We start from the raw sequence: 19,651 nt of genomic DNA, 5'->3' as shown, positions 1-19,651 counted from the left end.
GTTGGGCGCGCCCACCTCGGGGCTCCCGCGGGCCCCCGCCCTACCGGGCGCGCGGGGCTGGAGCCGAGGCAGTTGGCGCGAGCCGCGGGCGAGGCGGGGCCGCGCGCGGGGTCCCCTCCCCCTCCCGCAGGTCCCCTCCGGAGCGCTCCTTGCCGCCCGCGCCGCCCGCTCTCCGCCTCCGGCCCGGCCCGGGGCGCGGCGGCAGTGGGCTTGGCTCGCCGAGGACAAGGTCAGGAGACCGAGAGGCGATGCTCCAGTGCGACTGGAGGGAGCCGAACGGAGGCGACAGCGACTGGCATCTGTCCCTCCTGACCGGGGAGCGGGACTGGGGCAGGCGCCGGTGAGGGGGAGGAGGAGAAGCGGCGGCGGCGGCGCGGTTTTCTCCGGCCGGATTTCCCCTCCTGGAGCATCGCTGTCCGCGCCCGCGAGCGCAGCCCCGCCGGGCAGGGGCCCCGGGGAAGATGGAGCCGGGGGGCCGGGCCCGCATTGGCCCCCTGCAGCCGGCGGCCCCGGGGCTGTGGAGGGCTCGGCCGGCGGGCGGCGGCGGCGGCGGCGGCGGCGGCGGTGGTGGCGCCTCCTCCTGGCTGCTGGACGGGAACAGCTGGCTGCTGTGCTATGGCTTCCTCTACCTGGCCCTCTACGCGCAGGTGTCCCAGTCCAAGCCGTGCGAGAGGACCGGCTCCTGCTTCTCGGGCCGCTGTGTCAACTCCACCTGCCTCTGCGACCCGGGCTGGGTGGGGGACCAGTGCCAGCACTGCCAGGGCAGGTTCAAGTAAGTGCCTTCGCCGGACTCCGCATCTCAGCCCTGCCCCGCACCGGTCGCGCCCCCTCCCATCCTTCGCCCCCCTCCCCGTGTTCTCAGGAGGCCTCGGGTCCCCCGGCTGGGCGCCACCCGCGGCGCGCGCCGCGCGCCGCGAGCGGGGTCCTCACCTCCCTCTGCAGCCCTGGAGCCCTCGGGGCGCTGGGCTCCGCGCGGAGCCCCGACCTCTGGGCACTCGAAGCTGTCTCCGTGGTCCAGATGTCCGCAGCGACTTCTGGTCCCCTGCTCATCAGCATTTCCGTACTCAGTTATGGTGCCAAACACCGTTTTGTTAGGTCACTAGTTTTTAATGGAAAAATGTGCAAGTAACTCCTGAAATACTTGAACGATGCAAAACAATCAATCAATGCAGAAATGTAAAGGTTAAAAGTTATGGTCTACCAGTACGTCCCTCTACTCCCATCCTACTGCTCTCTCTAGAGGTAACCGTTGATAACATTTTAGTTTATTTAGTAATAAAGAGTTTATGATGGGGTTACTCTGTGCCAAACACTGTTAAGCGCCTGACGTGGATTATCTCGTTTGTTCCTCACAACAACTCTGTGAGTTGCTAGAATTATTATGCCGGATTCACAGAGATAACTGGAGGCAACGGGTTTAAGTAATTTGCCCAGGATTGCACAGTAGTAAGGGCCGAATTATGATTCCGAATCAGCTAGTTTAACTCTAGAATGTTCACTTATAGCCAATATATTATGTTGAATTTGCTAGGACAGTTTTAATTGAGAATACAAGAGTGACTTTGGGTTACATAAAATGGGAAATATCTGGACTCCTTAATATAGGGAAGGTAATGGATTTTTTCCAACTGTTTGTTTCACTGTCAGCTGTCCTGTGAGAGCATCGTCGTCTTTTTTCCTGAAGCTCAAGGCCCTAAGGAGTTTGCGTTACAATAGTAAAGACACATTCCCCCTATTGGTGGATAAATTTTACGTTCCTGCCTGATAGGGAAAGAAATGGGTGAGTGCGGGGGAGTAGCAAGATACTTGAGGCCATTAGGGTAGCCACCTGACAATCTGCAGGTAACAGGCATTAAGTAAGGCAACTTCTTAGACTTAGATGGTTACTGTGAAGTTTGCTGGCTGTTTTGTGGCTCTGAAATAACACTGTGTAGATTACTGATACTTATTGTCAGGATGATCGCAAAATCTAAGTGAAATGTCTCCGTCTCTAAGGCAGAGCTAGGAATATTGTCCACCTTATTAATGTGTTATAGGAAAATGCCCTGGGAGTTTTGTTTTATTTTATTTTATTAGGAAAATGTCCTGGGAGTTTTAAATATAGCATATTTTCCTTTTTTTTTTTTTTTTAACTGTTGCTAGTTAAAACAGTGTTCCTTAAAGCTCTTGTGAAACTATTTTTTTTTAAAGGACACTTTAATTTTAGGTAGATCCTATTATTTAAATTTACAGCAGGCTTTTGGAAGTGAAATCTCAAAATGAAGCTTTATGACATTCATTTGTGGCAATAGGTTGAAATGTTTTCTCACTTCTTACTTTCACAAATTAGTATAATGTATAGTTTTGTTTGGTACTTTTTTAATTGGGAAGAGGTGCTAATTAAAAGTTTTAAAAAGTGTTTCAAGATAAGGAAAGATGTCTTATTGAATTGTGCTTGTTCATAATGTTGGTTTTTTTTTTTTTTTTTAACTTAAGTGTTTTTAAACTTGGGCTATGACAATTTCAGCCAGCCTTTATATCTACCAAGAATCTTGAACATATAAACTGGCAGCCAAAAATGAAAAAAGCTGCATCAATTTTTTACATCTTTCTATTAATAGATAGGAAGATTGCTTGATTCATATGTGATTTAGGGATTTTGGCCTTTGTGTGGGTGGATTTGCTCCATTTACCTAAAGAGGACAAAGATTGCTGTAGTGCTGAGAAGCTTCTATATACATTTTATAGTAGTGGAACTTGTTAATCGGCTAGGTCTGTAGCCTGTAACCTTGCTAGCAGATGTCCCAGTTAGTAGGCAAGGTCACAGATCAAGTTAAACCAGCTTAAATAACATGGGGAGATGATGTTCACAAACATCATATGTTAGTGAGTAAGGAATAGTTTCTTTAATACAGTTAATTAACAAACCCTGAACTAATCATTGAATATAAATAAATTCTTTGGAAGTCGTTATATGATTCATTGTACTGTAGTGGTAAGTACTTTTTCATTTCTCTGTGGAATACAAGCTATTAATTAGATAAATACAACTGGCACTACTCTGTGTTTTATGTATACTCTTAGGGGTAAAACGTGGTAGTTAATGTTAAAGGGAAGAATCAATTTAGAAGACGGGAATTCTTCCTGGTGGAGTATATGCTAAGCTAAGAAAGGTTTGTTTGAAGTTTGGTGGCTTATTTTATTCAGCATTTGAAGTAATAATGTAGTGGGAAAGACTTTAACTGGAAATTCTCACTTCGTTAATTATCTTGAAAATCTTTTACTAAACTGAAGGATAGCAACCTAGAAAACATATCAAAAATGATCAATCTTGGTAAGCAGGTGTCAAAATTAATTGGCTGATTTCATGATAACTTAGGTGTTTTTTTTTTTTTTTTTTCCTACTGTAGGGATTTTACTGAGAATGAGAGTATTCCTCAAATGGTTCTTTAGAATGAAAGATTAATGTTGGGGGAGGGGGTGGAGTACAGAAGCAAATGTATCAAAAGTGCTACTTTAGTTCTTTAAGCATTGATTGTAGTCTTTTATCTGTTTCCATTTGAATAGAATAAAACAGAATTACAAGCGATTTCTCACATAGGTATAATGAAATGAATACTGATCTTTGACTAAAGCTAGGCTGAAATGTTTAGGACTGAGAATCAGGACAGTGCCAATTTGAAACATAAGGATATGATATATGCTAATTTGAGTAATAGTTACTTGAGTAGCTTAGTAGAACATTAGTTCAGAAAACAATTTGCTGCAAACTTTACCAAAATGAATGGCATTCTCTTTTAGAAACCAGTTCTTTGGAATTATTTCTGTAGAATAGCTGAGATTTATATTTATATAAATTTATATTTTGTGATCAGACCTGGACATTTTCTTGTTAATGTGACTTAGGGGCCTATGACTTCTAATTTCTATATAAAACCTAAATTAATGCTCTGAGATTGGAAAATATTTCATTGTATTAAGAACAATTTCTAAATGTAAATTTATTAAAACACATTTATTGGGTATTTTTCTAAAATCTATTACATCTTATATGTTTAATGTGTACATATTTATAGAAAATTTTTATTTATTTTGAGAAAGGGAGGGAGACAGAGTGAGCGAGGGGAAGGGACAGAGAGAGAGAGAGAGAAAGAATCCCAAGCAGGCTCTGTGCTGTCAGTGCAGAGCCCGACATGGGGCTCCATCTCACGAATTGTGAGATCATTACCTGAGTCGAAATCAAGATTTGGATGCTTAACTGACTGAGCCACCCAGTATCCACATTTGACTAACCTAAGAGTTTAAAAAAATATATATATAGAAAAAAAGAAATATAATAAAAAAAAGAAAATATAATAGAAGTATTCTATTTCTGGTGACAGCAAAATGAAGATATACTGTTAAGAATTTCTTTGCTGTTATGAACAGAAAGGGGCAGGGTTAATTATGTAAATATGTTTTCTTAACTACTTTTAAACACATATTTGGAATCTTTTTTATTAATAGTAGAGAGACTGTCAGTAACGCTGAAGGTGCACCCAATACTCTCTGACCTCTTTCTCCCTCCTCCTTTCCTTTCCTTCCTTCCTTTAATTTTTTAATGCTTTCACCCATAAGTTTTTTTTAAGTTTTTATTTAAGTTGCAGTTAGTTACCATACAGTGTAATAATAGTTTCAGGTATACAATATAGTGATTCAATACTTCATACAACACCCAGTGCACATCGCAGTAAGTGTACTCCTTAATTCCCAGCCCAACCCCCCTTCCTTTCTGGTAACAGTCTTTATTTTATTTTATTTTATTTATTTTTTTTAACGTTTATTTATTTTTGAGACAGAGAGAGACAAAGCATGAACAGGGGAGGGTCAGAGAGAGGGAGACACAGAATCTGAAACAGGCTCCAGGCTCTGAGCTGTCAGCACAGAGCCCGACGCGGGGCTCGAACCCACGGACCGCGAGATCATGACCTGGGCCGAAGTCGGCCGCTTAACCGACTGAGCCACCCAGGCGCCCCAACAGTCTTCTTTATTTTAAACTAAGATTATAATATGTAATTTATATACATGGGTTCTTTATATTATTAAAACATACAGTTACACAGTATAAATTTAAAACAGTCTAAATAGAATATTTCTAAGATCCTAAATTGATAAAGTAAGTTATTTGTAGTAGCATGGTTTTCAAGACCACCTGTCTGCAGATTTGACTCTGCTCCTGTTTTTTGTTTTTTGTTTTTTTTTTTCTTTCTTTCTGTACTTGTCTTCATTCTCTTTCCTGTCTGGTCTTTGGTTGGCTGATTACTAGACATCTTTCAAATCTTAGCTTACATTAGTACCTGAAGGAGGCTTTTCTGACTTGTCAAACTGTGCCCCCTTATTATACACTCTTACAGCAGTCTTTTTCCTTATTTAATTGGAATTATAAGTTTTTCCATTATTTTAAGACCTTTATTGAGGTATAGTTGACATGCAATAAATTATAAAATTTAAAAAGTTTTGTCTCTGAAACTATCACCATAATCATAATCATAAAAATATCTATCACACCCAAAAGTTCCATGTGCCCCTTCGTAATCCTTCTCTCTCCTTCCTGCTGCTTCTCCCTATCCCTAGGCAATTACTGAGCTGCTTTCTGTCACTATAGACTTGATGGATTTTTTAGAATTTTATATAAGTGAAATTATACATTGTGTATTATTCCTTTTTGTCTGGCTTCATTCACACAGCTTATTTATTTTGAGATTCATTAATGGTGTATCAGAAGTTTATTCCTTTTAATTGCTGAGTAGTATTCCGATGTATGGATATACCACAATTTGTTTTTCACCCACAGAAGGGCGTGTAGGTTGTTTCTAGTTTTTGGCTATTCTGTATAAAGTTGATATAATCTTTTATGCAGAAGTCTTTATACGGACATATGCTTTCATTGGTCTTGGGTAAACACTGAAGAATGGAATGACCGGTTCACATAGCAGATACATGTTTACCTTTTCAACAAACTGACAAACTGTTTTCCAGAGTGGTTCTATTATTTACATTCCCACCAGCAGTGTAGGAATCTTCTATTTAATTCACATTCTCACCAACACTTGGTGTGGTCAGTCTTTTAAATTTTGGCAGTTCTAATTTGTATGTAGTGATATGTCGTTGTGGTTTAATTTGCATTTTTCTAATGACTAATGGTGTTGAGCATCTTGTCATGTGCTTACTTGCCATCTGTATATCTTCTTTGGAGAGGTATCTGTTCAAAACTTGCACATTTAAAAACATTTTTGTTACTGATTTTTATGAGTTTTTTTCACATTCTGGATATTCCATATCAGATATATCATTTGCAAATGTTTTTTTTCTTGGCTGGGGGTTGTCTTTTTATTCTCTGAACAGAGAATTTGTTTTCAAAGAACAAAAGTGTTAACCATTTTTTAAAAAAATGTTAACTTACTTATTTTTGAGGGGGGAGAGAGGGAGAGGGAGAGAGAAAAAGAGAGAAAACACAAGTGGGGGAGGAGAGACACAATCTGAAGCAGGCTCCAGGCTCTGAGCTGTTAGTGCGGAGCCTGATGAGGGGCTCAAACCCACGAGCCATGAGATCATGACCTCAGCCAAAGTCAGATGCTTAACTGACTGAGCCACCCAGGTGCTCCAAAGAACACAAGCTTTAAATTTGATAAATTCATTTCTTTCTTTTAGGCGTTACATTTTTGGTGTTATATCTACGAGACCTTTGCCTAGCTTATAATTCGTCTTGAATTTTTTTCTAGAAGTTTTGTAGTTTTAGACTTTACATTTATAGTTTGAGTTAATTTCTGCATATGGTGAGAGGTGGGGATCTCAATTCTTTCTTTCTTTCTTTTTTTACATATAGAAATTCAGTTGTTCCGGGACCATTTTAAGAAGACTATCCTTTCTCTGATAAGTAGCTTTATATCTTGGCCAAAACCAGTTGTTCATATATTTGTGTGTTTATTTGTGGATTCTACTCTGTTCCATTGATCTCTTTGTCTGTTTGTATGTCAAGACAATGATATCTTGGTTATTGTAGCTTTATAAGTCTTGAACTCAGCAAATATTAAGTCCTTCAATTTTGTCCTTTTTTCAATTATTTTGGCTATTCCAGGTTCTTTCAATTTCCTTATGAATTTCAGAATCATCTTGCCAATTTCTCCAAAAAAGTCTGCAGAGATTTTACTTGGGATTGTGTTGAAGTTATAGACCAGTTTGGGGGGACAATTGACCTCTTATTAATATTTTTTCTGACTCATGAACATGGTATATCTCTCCTTTTATTTAGGTCTTCTTTAATCTCTCAGCAAAATTTAAAAAATTTTTACTGAACAGTTCTTACAACACTTGTCAGTTTTTCCGTAAATATTTCACATTTTTGGATGCTGTTATAAACTATAATATTTTTACTTTTAATTTCTGATTGTTGCTATTATATGGAAATACAACTGGTTTTTTAAAAAAATTTTTTTTTTTAACATTTATTTTTGAGACAGAGAGAGACAGAGCATGAATGGGGGAGGGTCAGAGAGAGGGAGACACAGAATCTGAAACAGGCTCCAGGCTCTGAGCTTTCAGCACAGAGCCTGACGCGGGGCTGGAACCCACGGACCGTGAGATCATGACCTGAGCCGAAGTCGGCCGCTTAACCGACTGAGCCACCCAGGCGCCCCACAACTGGTTTTTCTAAAGTTAATCTTGTGTCTTTCATTCTTACTAAGCTCATTAGTTGTAGTAGATGTCTATAGATTCCTTATGATATTTTGAATAGATGATTATGTTGTTTGCAAATAAAGATACCTTTACTCCTTTGTTTGCAATCTGGATGCCTTTTATTTTCTTGCCTTATTTCACTGCCTAGAATCTCCATTGCAGTGATCTATACATGTGATGGCAGGGGTCAACTGTATGTCATTCTTGATTTAGGGGGACAATATTTAATCTGTAACCATTAATATGATGTTATCTGTGAATTTTTTGTAAATCTCTTTTATTGCATTGAGGATGCTTTTTTCTGTTCCTAGTTTGCTGAGAGTTTTTATTGGGATGGATATTGGATTGTGTTGAATACTTTTTCTGCATCTATTGAGGTGATCATATCATTTTTCTATTTGTTGGTATTATGAATTATATTGCTTTCATTTGATGTTGCCTTCATTTGATTTAACATACATAACTACAAGTTCAATTTAAGTAATATATGTACATATATGACTGTGTAACTAGCATTTGTTAAGATTTATTTTCCAGAATATTGTCCATCATGGTAAACATTCCTTGTGCATGTGAAAAGAATGTGTATGATGGGTGGAACGTTCTATACATTTCAGGAGATTGAGTTGATTCACAGTTTTGTTCAAGTTTTCTGAAACCTTTGATTTTCTGCCTATTTCTATCAGTTATTGGGAGAGTGGTATTAAAATCTTGTTATAATTTTGCATTTATCTTTTTTACCCCTGTAGTCTTACCTGTTTTGCCTCATGTATTTTGAAGCTCTGTTATTAAGTGCATAGAATTCCTTTTGATAAATTGACCCCTTTTTCATTATGAGATGACTGTTGAAAAGATGATCCTTTTTTCATTGATGCCTTTGTACCTTTGTTAAAAATCAATTGGGTATCTCTATGTCTGTATCTGTTTCTTGACTATGTTCTGTTCCTTTGATCCATGTGTATGTGTCCTTTTGAGAGTCTCTCTCTTTTTTTGACTATTGTTGCTTTACAGTAATGCTTGAAATTAGATAGTGAGATTCCTATAACTTTTTATTTTTGAAAACTCATCTAACTTTTTCAGTTATTTGCTTTTCCACATATTAGAATCAGTTTGTCAATTCAAAAAAAAAATCCTACTGAGTGGGATTTTGTTGACTTGGGATCATTTTGGGAAGAACTGACATCTAAACAATACTGGCTTCTCCAGTCCACCAACATGATATATTTCTTCATTTATTTAGGTGTTCATTTATTTCTTGCATCACTGTTTTGTAGTTATTAGGTATAGATCCTACATATATTTTGTTAGATTTATACCCAAATAGTTTGTGTTCTTTGATGCTATTGTAATTGATGTTATTTCTTTCAGTTTGTTTCCATTTGATCATTTTTATTATGTGGGAATACAATTGAGTTTTTAAAATTTTATTTAAATTCAAGTTAGTTAACATACAGTATAATATTGGTTTCAGTAGTAGGAACCAGTGATTCATCACTTACATTTAACACCCATTGTTTATCCCAACAAGTGCCCTCCTTAATGCCCATCACCCATTTAGCCATCCCCCCACTCAACATCCCTCCAGCAACCCTCAGTTTGTTTCTCTGTATTTAAGGGTCTCTTATGGTTTGCCTCCCTCTCTGTTTTTATCTTATTTTTCCTTCTCTTCCCCTATGTTCATCTGTGTTTCTTAAATTCCACATATGAGTGAAATCATATGATAGTTGTCTTTCTCTGCCTGACTTATTTCACTTAGCATAATACACTCTAGTTTGATCCATGTTGTTGCAAATGGCAGGATTTCATTCTTTTTGATTGCTGAGTAGTATTCCATAGTGTATGTGTACACACACATATATGCATACATACATACATACCATATCTTTTTTATTCATTCATCGATTGATGGACATTGGGCATTTTCTATAATTTGGCTGTTTTGTAAATGTTTATTTATTTTTTGAGAGAGAGAATGAGAGGCAGAGGCAGAGAAAGAGAGAGGGAGACAGAGGATCTGAAGTGGGCAAAGTACTGACAGCAGAGAGCCTGATGCCGGGCTTGAACTCATGAACTGAGATCATGACCTGAGCCGAAGTTGGACGCTTAACTGACTGAGCCACCCAGGTGTCCCAATTTGGCTATTGTTGATAGCACTGGTATAAACATTGGGGTTCATGTGCCCCTTTGAATTAGCATTTTTCTATCCTTTGTGTACATATCTAGTAGTGCAATTGCTAGTCCTTAGTGTATTTCTATTTTTAATTTTTTGAGAAATCTCCATACTGTTTTCCGGAGTGGCTGCACCAGTTTGCATTCCCACCAACAGTACAAAAGGACTCCTTTTTCTCTGCATCCTTGCCAACACCTGTTTTTTCCTGAATTGTTAATTTTAGCCGTTCTGACAGGTGTGAGGTGGTATCTCATTGTGGTTTTGATTTGTGTGTCTCTGATGATGAATGATGTTGACTTTGTATCCTGCAATGTTGCTAAACCCACTTAGTTTTAGTAGCTTTTCTTATATAGATTCCTTGGAATTTTCTACATAGACAATTAGGTTATCTGTGCATGGAGACCATTTTACTTCTTCCTTTATAATTATATAAATATAATTTATGGGATAAACCCCACTTGGTCACAATATATTGTAATTTTTGTATATTGGTGTATTTGATTTGCTGTTTTGTTGAGGATTTTTGCTTCTGTATTCTCAAAAGATACTGCTTTGTAATTTTCTTTAATGGCTTTTCTTATGATAATGGTAGCCCTATAAAATGAATTAGAAATTGCCCCCTTTTCTGTTTTCTGGAAGAATTTATGTAGGACTAGTATTACTTTTTTCTCAAATGTTGGTAAAATTCATCAGTGATGCCAGCTGGACCTGAGATTTTCTGTGGAAAGGCTTGCAACTATGATTTCAATTTTTTAAAAAGTTTATTTATTGATTTTTGAGAGAGAGAGAGAAGGGGGGAGGGACAGAGAGGGAGAGAGAATCCCAAGAAGGTTCAGCACTATCAGTCCAGAGCCTGTCTTCGGGCTTGAATTTGTGAACTGTCAGATCATGACCTGAGATGAAATCAAGAGTCGGATGCTTAACCGACTGAGCCACCCAGGCACCCCTGAATTGAGATTTTAAAATAGATGTAGGGACATTCATTTCATTGATTTCTTTTTGAATGAGTTTTAGTAGGTTGTCTTAGATTGACCATTTCATCTAAGTTTTCAAATTTGTGGGCTTAAAATTGTGTATAATACTCCCTTATTATCCTTTTAGAGTCTGTGGAGTCTTTAGTAATATTTCTTCTATTTCTGATACTGGTAGTTTACATTTTCTTTTTTCTTGCTTAGTCTGTCTATATAATTATTGATATTAATGATCTTTTCAAAGAATATGTTTGGTTTCATTGATTTCCACTATTTTTTTCTTTTGTTGTTTTCAGTTTCATTGAATGCTGCTTCCTTTGGTTTTAATTTGCTTTTCTTATTCTAATTTCCTAAGATGAAAAGCTTAGATTGTTAATTTGAAAGGTTTTTTCCCTTTCTAATAAAAGCATTTTAATGCTATATGTGTTCTTCTAAGCACTGCTTTAGCTGCATCTCACATATTGTTATGTAGTGCTTTCGTTTTTATTCAGTTCAATATATTTTCCAGTTTTCCTTTAGACATCTTTTTTGGCTTATGTGAGCAATTTTTTAAATTTTCAGATATTTGAGGATTTATCAAAAGTTTTTCTGTTATTTATTTCTAGTTAAATTCCATTATGTTCAAAGAACATACCTTGTATGATATCAGTCCTTATAAATTTGTTAAGACTTGTGTCTGGAAAAAATATGGTGTATTGTGGTGAATATTAATATGTGCAGTTGAAAATAATTCTCTTGAGTGGAATGTTATAGAAATGTCAGTTGGGTCAAGTTGGTTGTTGATATTGTTTAGACATGTATATCCTTCCTAGATATTCTGTCTGGTTCTGTTGGTCACTGAAAGAAGACTGTTGAAGTCTCCAACTGTAATTATGGATCTGTTTCCTTTCACTTCTGTTAGTTTTGTTTTTGTTTTGAAGCTTTTTTGGTGGGTGCGTATACAATTAGAACTGCTATGTTTTTTTGGTGAACTGATCCATTCATCATAGAATCATTTCCTGCCTCTTTGGTAATTGTTTCTGCTTTGAAGTCTACTTTGATATTAATAGCCACTCTATTTTTTATATATATATATATATTATATATATATATAACATATATATAATATATATGTTATATATATATAATATATATGTTATATATATATATAATATATGTGTTATATATATATAATATATATGTTATATATATATAATATATATGATATATATATATATATATAAATAATATATATATTTCAATCCAAATAATCACTTTTTATGTCTTTGTATTGTTTTTCAGTGGTTATGCTAGTATGCTAGTGACTACAATATGCATACCTACCTTTTTGTAATCTATCCAGAGTTAGAATTATTTTACTTCAGGTAAAATTAAGTTTTAGAACCATGTTTGTCCACTTATCCATCCCCACTCACCTTTGCTATAATTGTCATATACATCAAATGTGCTTGTATGGCAAACCTCATTAGATAAAATTGTAAATTTTGCTTTCAGCAATATACATATTATAAAGAACTTGAGGGGAAATGCTGTCCTTTATATTTTCTTGGATATCTGCTTGCTCTTTTGCTTTTTGCTTATCTCTAGATAGAAATTTCCTCTTAGGGTCATTTTCCTTTAGTATGAACCACTTTTATTTTCTTTCTTTTCTTTTCTTTTCTTTTTTCTTTTTCTTTTTCTTTTTCTTTTTCTTTTTTTTTTTTTTGTCTTGTTTGTATTTCTTTTCAAACATGACTGTTGCTGATGTATTTTCTTAAAAATTTTTTTGGCCTAAAATAATACCTTTATATTGACCTCTTTTGTGAGGGATGTTTTTGCAGGTATAGAATTCTAGGTGGTCAGTTCTTTCCTTTCAGCATTTTATTTTTTATTTATTTTAAAGATTTTTTATTTTTAAGTAATGTCTACAGCTAACATGGGGCTCAAACTCACCACCCCGAGATTAAGAGTTGCACGCTCTACTGACTGAGCCAGCCAAGCGCCCCTCTTTAAATACGTTGCTCAATTCTTTTCTGGCCTTCCATGTTTTCTGGTGGGAAGTCTGCAGTGGTTCTAATTGCTTTTGTTTTATGTATAATGTCATTTTTCTCTAGCTGCTTTCAAGATTTTTCTACATTTTTTGTTTTAAGTAGTTCAGATTATGATGTATCTCAATGTAGCTTTCTTTAAATTTACTGTGGGTAAGGTTTGTTCAGCTTCTTAAATTTATATTTATGTGTTTCACCAAAATGGGATTTTAAAAAATTATTTTTTTAACATATTTTTTCAGTAATCTTGTTTCTTTTTCTGGGACCTCAGTGACACTAATGTTGGGTTTTTGATTTAGCTCCACAGTTTGTTGAGGTTCTGATTTTTTTTTTTTTAAACTTTTCTCTTTTTTCGGATTGTATTGTTTCTTTTGAACTATTATTAACTTCACTGACTGTTGCTTCTCTCATCTCCATTTTGCTTTTGAACCCATCCAGTCACTTTTAAAAATTTAACATGTATTTTTCAGTCTTAGCATTTCTATTTTGTTCTTTTTTATGATTTATATTTCCCCGTTGAGAATTTTTCTCTTTTGATTTTATTTTAGTGTCCTTACTTTTGCCTTGTGGAGTCTAGTTATAATAGTTAATGTCTGTCTGATGATGCAAATGTTTGGATCGTCTCGGGATTGACATCCATTATCTTTTCCCTTGAGAATTGTTTACATTTTCCTAGTTCTTTGCATGCTCAGTGATTTTTGGATTTATTCTTGGCATCGTGAATATTATGCTGTATAGGTTATGGATCTTGTTATGTTCTGGGGAATGTTGATTTATTGATCTATTTACTTGTTAATTTTATTAAGCCATAGGGTTCTAATAGCTAATTCTTTGTCATGCATTCTGAGGGCAGTCGTTCTAATCTCAGTTCTGTTTTCAAAGCTTTTGGATCTGAATGTACACATGGCATTCATGGATTAGTCTGAGACTTGTGCAGTGTTTTAAGTTTTAATTCAGTTCTGAGAAACTTTAGTAAGCTGCTGTTGGGTCTGTTCCTCATATGAGCTGCTCAGATTAAGCCTGAATCTTGTGTGGGTTCATACACTGAATTAGGGTATTTCTGTCTTCAGCTTTCTCTTCCTTGTGACAGCTTCCATACTCTGGTTTGCAGGGGCACCACCCAGTCATTCTTGCTGGAAAGACAGTTTATTAAAAAAAATTTTTTTTTTACATTTATTTATTTTTGAGAGACAAAACACAAGAGGGGGGTGGGGGTGGGGGTGGGCAGAGAGAGACACACACACAGAATTGGAAGCAGGCTCCAGGCTCTGAGCTATCAGCACAGAGCCCGACGTGGGGCCCAAACTCACAAACTGTGAGATCATGACCTGAGCCAAAGTCGGATACCCAATCGACTGAGCCAGCCAGGTGCCGCAAAGACAGTTTTTCCCGTAAGTCCATCTGTACACGTATGTGATGCTGCCATTCTCAAGGTTTGTCATCCTTTTCATCTCTATGGCCGTTGTTTTAGTTAAATCCTGAATTTTTCTCTACTGGGTTGTTACAGTAGCTCTTTAACTGATCTCTTTGCTTCTAATTTTTCCCTTGCTAATCTCTTCTTTCTTGCTGCAGAGTTTGCTTTATAGAACACAAATTTGGTCATATCTCTTTTTTGAGAGCTAAAGTATTTAAAACAGTGACTCTAAGGTTTCTGATGAGGAATCTGTTGTCATTCAAATGGTTGTTCTGCAGCCAATGTGTAATTTTCCTCTGGCTTTCTTTTTTCGTCTTCAGTTTTCAGAAATTTGATTATGATGTGTATGGGTGTCAAATTTTTTAAGTTTATCTTGTTATTTGCTCTGCTTCTTGCTCTGTATCTTTATATGTTTTTCAGAATTTGTAAAATTTTTGTTATCATTTCTTCAAGTATTTTTTTCATTTCCACACTCTTTCTTCTTTCCTGTGACGCCAAAGAAACCGATGTTACATCTTTTCTTATTGACTTCTTGGCCACTGAAGTTCTGTTCAGACTGTTTCCTTTCTGTTCAGGTTGGGTAACTTTTATTTATACGTTCCCTGATTGTTTCCTCTATCATCTTCATTCTGCTATTGGGCCCATCTTGTGAGTTGGTATAGAAAGTTTCATTTATTATATTTTCTTTTTCTAAAAGTTTATTTATTTATTTTGAGAGTACATGCACAAGCAGGAGAAGAGCAAGGAGAGAGAGACAGAATCCCAAGCAGGCTTCGTGCCATCAGTGCAGAGCCAAATGCAGGGCTTGATCTCAGGAACTGTGACATCATGACCTGAGCTGAAATCAAGAGTTGGACACTTAACTGAGTCACCCAGGGGCTGCACCCCCCCGCCCCCAACGATTACATTTTCCATTTCATTCTTTATGTCTTTTGTTTCTTTGCTTGAGACTTCTATTTTTATATTTGTTTTGAAAGTGTCTGCAGCTGCTTGTGCCGTTTTTCTGATACCTGCTTTAAGATTCTTCGCAGACAATTTTCAGCATCTTTGCCATATCAGTGATGGTACCTCTGATCATCTTTTTTTCAAATGAGTTGAGATTTTCTTGTTTCTTGGTATGGCAAGTAATTTTGGATTATATCCTGGATATTTTGAGTATTGTGCATGAGATTCTGCATACACTAAATGTTCTGCTGTAGGAGGCCTTCAACTTGTTTTGGTTCAGCATACATGACCTTCACTTTTTATTATTTATATAACAATTATTGAGTTGTAATTTATATGCCATACTATTCATATTTTTAAATGGTTCATTTGTTTTTAGGATATTTGGAGAGTGATGCAACCATTACCATTATCTAATTTTAGAACTTTTTTATATCACCCCTTAAAGAAACCCCATTTTCATCAGCACTGATTCCATATTTCCCCTTCCTGCCAACTCCACTAATCTGGATAGCCACTAATTTACTTTCTGTCTCTGTGAACTTGCCTACTGTGGACATGTTGTATAAATGGAATCAATGTAGTGATTCCAGTCTTTTGTCATGGGCTTTTTTCACTTAGCATGTTTTGAAGTGTCATTCATGTAGCATGTGTCCATTTTTTTTTATTGCTGAATAATACTCTATTGTATTGACATTCTACATTTTGTTAATCCAGTCATCAGTTGTTGGACATTTGAGTTGTTTCTACCTTTTGACCATTATGAATAATGCTGCCATGAATTTTTTGTACCAAATTTTTGTGTGGATGTGTGTTTTTATTTCTCTTGAGTATGTACCTAGGAGTGCGATGATCCATTTTTGTGCTGAGATTTGAATGCCAGTTTAGTTTCCAGAGCCTTGGTTGTACTATTCTGTTCTGCCTTACTCATCTGCTGCCATTCTGAGATACGGATGATATTCCATACCATGGTTAAATTCTAAAAGTTTTTGTTTTGTTGATTCAGATCTGTTTCATGTATGGGCTGCCTGAGAGTGTACCCAGGACTTCATACAGAAGATTTGAAAGATCTCGTTTTTCACCATCTTCCTCTTTGTAATCTGTTTCTGTTTTCTAGTTCGGAGGGTAGGGGGTGCTGACTCTGCCAGCATTTGCTTAGTGCAGGGTGGGGATGGTCCAAACTCCAGTGATGAGGTGCAGGGGTGCTGCCTCTGCTGGTATTGGTTTAGTGCAGGGCAGGTCTCACTAAAGGGACCCCACCTCCGCTTTCTCTCCCAGTGGGGAGGGGAAGGTACTTACTATTTTTATAGGTAAAATATAAGCGTGTTTTTTTTTTAAAAAAAGCACTGTGTAAATTAGAAACATTCAAGTTGATTCTCTGTGTCCATAAAAAAACAGAACATTTAAGAGCATTTTCCATGTTTTGATATGTTAAGTTTAATGTCAGGCTTCATTTGGACTTTTTGACAATATAATTATGCTAATAATGAATTTTTTCAAGAGAATTCAATTTATTGTTTTATTTCATATAAGAATAATATTGACAGCAATTAAACTAGCATTTCAAGCTTAAATTATGAGTTTAGGGGAAAAGTACTATAATGTGATGGAAAACCTTTATATGTATGTATATATGTATACGTGTGTGTGTGTGTGTGTGTGTGTGTGTGTGTGTTATGGCTGATGAAAATCCTGTGAGGTAGATACTGCTGTTCTCATTTTACAGTGGGAACAGAGAATGAAAGACCTGAAGTAATTATGTATGCAAAGTCTGATAGCTACTAAGTGACAGGTGAATTGCCAAATCATGTCTGTCTGGCTCTTTATCCATATCAAGTCATCTTTTACAATTCAGTAAGTTTCTCCTTAATTATAAACTCATGATCTTCTCAATTTCTGGGTAGCATAGCGGTTACCTAAGATCATGAGTGGTACCAAACTGATAGATAATGGGTTTGAGACCTATTTCTGCCAGTGTGCCATGAAATTTACATGGATTTGTCTTGCTGCTTTACTGAACATTTGATAAATTTTATGTCATTGCACTTTTAAAACAATTTTGTGAAATAAGTTGTATTGTTATAACTGTTTTACACACAAGGAAACTGAGGCTTAGGGAGGTTGAGTTACATACTCTTTACAGGACCAAATTGAGATTCTTGTAGCTTTTCTAAAGTTTTGCCTATTTCTTTCAGTTTCTCAGTCATGTCTTTTTCCTTTTTCAGTGAAAAGAGAATGTTATTCATAGTTCTTAACTTGTTCTTTACAAAGTTAATATGAATGGGTGTGTTTTATAGTAGACGGGGATGCCAAAAGTCTAAGCTTATCAAACAGTTCTCTATGATATAATAATATTTTGTCTCCAAGCTTGTTGATTATTTGAATGTGTATAGTAATAGGAGCTTTTGATGTCTGGTTCTCAGATGGGCTGTGAGTGGTTGGTGAATCCTCAGATTTTTATACAAAATATTATTTATATGAATTTTTGTAATCAGGGTGTGGTTAGCTTTTAAAAGATTCTCAAAAGTGATCTCAGATCTCAAAATGGTAAGAATCACTATTATAGGAAAGAAACTCAAATAATGGTTGCTGTATATGTACAATTTAAAAAGTATTTTTTTTAACTTGTGGAATGATCTCAAAAGTAGTTTTTAAATTTATTTTTTACAATAACTTAGGAAGATTATAGAAGGATAAAAAATTCTTCCTACTTTTAATTGCTCATATCTAAGTATTTACATGTATATCACATGTAGACACATACAGACACTATGTTCACGTATGTTTATATACATATATACACCTGACATATTTCTGTAGATATATATCAGAGTGCTGGAGAGTGCTGTCTTCTTCCCCATTCTATGTGTTTTATCACTTTACCCATTTATTTGCTATTTGTGTATTGTCTTTCCTCTTTCTGTAATCATGTCCACTATGGAAGTTACTAGCCACATATAGCCATTAGTTAAAATTAAATTTTAAAGGTTCAGTTCCTTTGTTGCACTGACTATATTTCAGGTGCTCGATAGCCACATGTGCTGAGTGGCTACCATGTTGAATGGTAAATATGTAGAATTTTTCTATCATTGCAGGAAGTCCTGCTGGATAGCGTTGTCCTGGAATGTAATGTCCAGAAGGGCAGAGACAGAATTTTCCCTGTGTTTTTTTCACTTTTTATATTAACAGCTTTATCAAGATATATACTACAAACTTTGCCAGTTTAAAGTACATGATTTAATGTTTTTTAAACTATACTTACAGTTGTGAAACTATAATAGTAATTTTAGAACATTTTATCATTCCATAAAATAAACCTGTACCCAAGAGCAGTCACTCCCCATTCTCTTCCCCACTCCCCAGCACTAGATCACCACTAATCTACTTTCTAGGAACCTTTTAAGTTCACTGTTTTATCCCCCATGCCAAGAATATTGCCACATTCAATAAATAGTTTTGAATCAGTGAATGACTATGTGTATATATTTTTCTTCAGTCCACTTGGGGAGAAAGTCAAACGATGTAAATTAATTTTTATCTGTGACTTAAAAAAATAATTTCCAGGGTGTCTTATGTAGTCAGGATTAAATCAAACTAATCTTAAACTTTGGATGTATAAAAATTAACTTTCATAATGATGTTTCTGAGGTATTTAACCATCTTGAGTTATGAAAGCAGTTATGTTTCCAAAAATTTAATAATATAGGAAGTTTGGTAGGCATAATTTTAAGATGACCTTTGCCCCCTGATGTTACTGTCACGATTTATGTTATATGGCAAAAGGGAGATTATTTGAGTAGTTTTAATCAAGTCACATGAACCCCTTAAAAGCAGTTTTCTCAGGTTGCTGGTAGAAGGGGAAGTCAAAGATTGGAGGCACAAGGACGATTTGACATACCCTTCTGGTTGGAAGATGGAGGGGACCATGTCTAAATGACTGGAGAGGAGTCTCTAGGAGCTAAGAGTACCCCCTGGCCAATAGTTGTCAAGGAAATGGGAATCTCAGCCCTATAACCTCAAGGAACTGAATTCTGTCAACAAGCCGAATGCATTTAGAAGTGGATTCTTTTCAAAAGCTTCCAGATAAGAGCCCAGTTCAGCTAGTATTCATCTGAGTCAACAGGGGCTTCTGACCTGTGAAGTAATAAATGGATGTTTTTGAGGTTTCTAAGTTTGTGGTAATTTGGTAACACAGCAATTAAAAAAAATTCAGGAACATATTTAGCAACAAATCATTGAAAAAGGTATTCTGGTTGAGTTTCAGTTAATCATATTATTTAGTTAACCAGAAAATTAAATTAATTCCTTAAGTATGGTGGTCTATTGAGTTTTATTATTTTTAACAACAATAATAATGCAGGTTGATTCATACTTTGTGTACTTCCCTTTCCTCCTTGTCTTTGGTCTGCCATGAATGATGGGAATTAAC

The 19,651-nt window shown here is 36.4% G+C and overlaps 1 protein-coding gene across 5 annotated transcripts in view; it reads left to right on the top strand.

Moving 5' to 3' along the window:
• The first annotated feature begins 349 nt into the window (after positions 1–349).
• Positions 350–19,651, top strand: part of ATRNL1 (attractin like 1) — a 774,559-nt gene continuing 755,257 nt past the window's right edge. For all 5 annotated transcript variants that reach the window (XM_078434862.2, XM_078434861.2, XM_078434859.2 and 2 more), the window contains exon 1: positions 350–772. In XM_078434862.2, coding sequence (XP_078290988.2) covers positions 462–772 — 311 coding nt within the window. In that variant the 5' untranslated portion in view covers positions 350–461. The remainder of the gene's footprint in view (positions 773–19,651) is intronic.

The sequence above is a fragment of the Panthera onca genome, chromosome D2, assembly GCF_046562875.1.
Source record: "Panthera onca isolate mPanOnc1 chromosome D2, mPanOnc1 haplotype 2, whole genome shotgun sequence".
Lineage (NCBI taxonomy): Eukaryota > Metazoa > Chordata > Mammalia > Carnivora > Felidae > Panthera > Panthera onca.
This window is presented reverse-complemented; position numbering and strand designations above follow the sequence as displayed.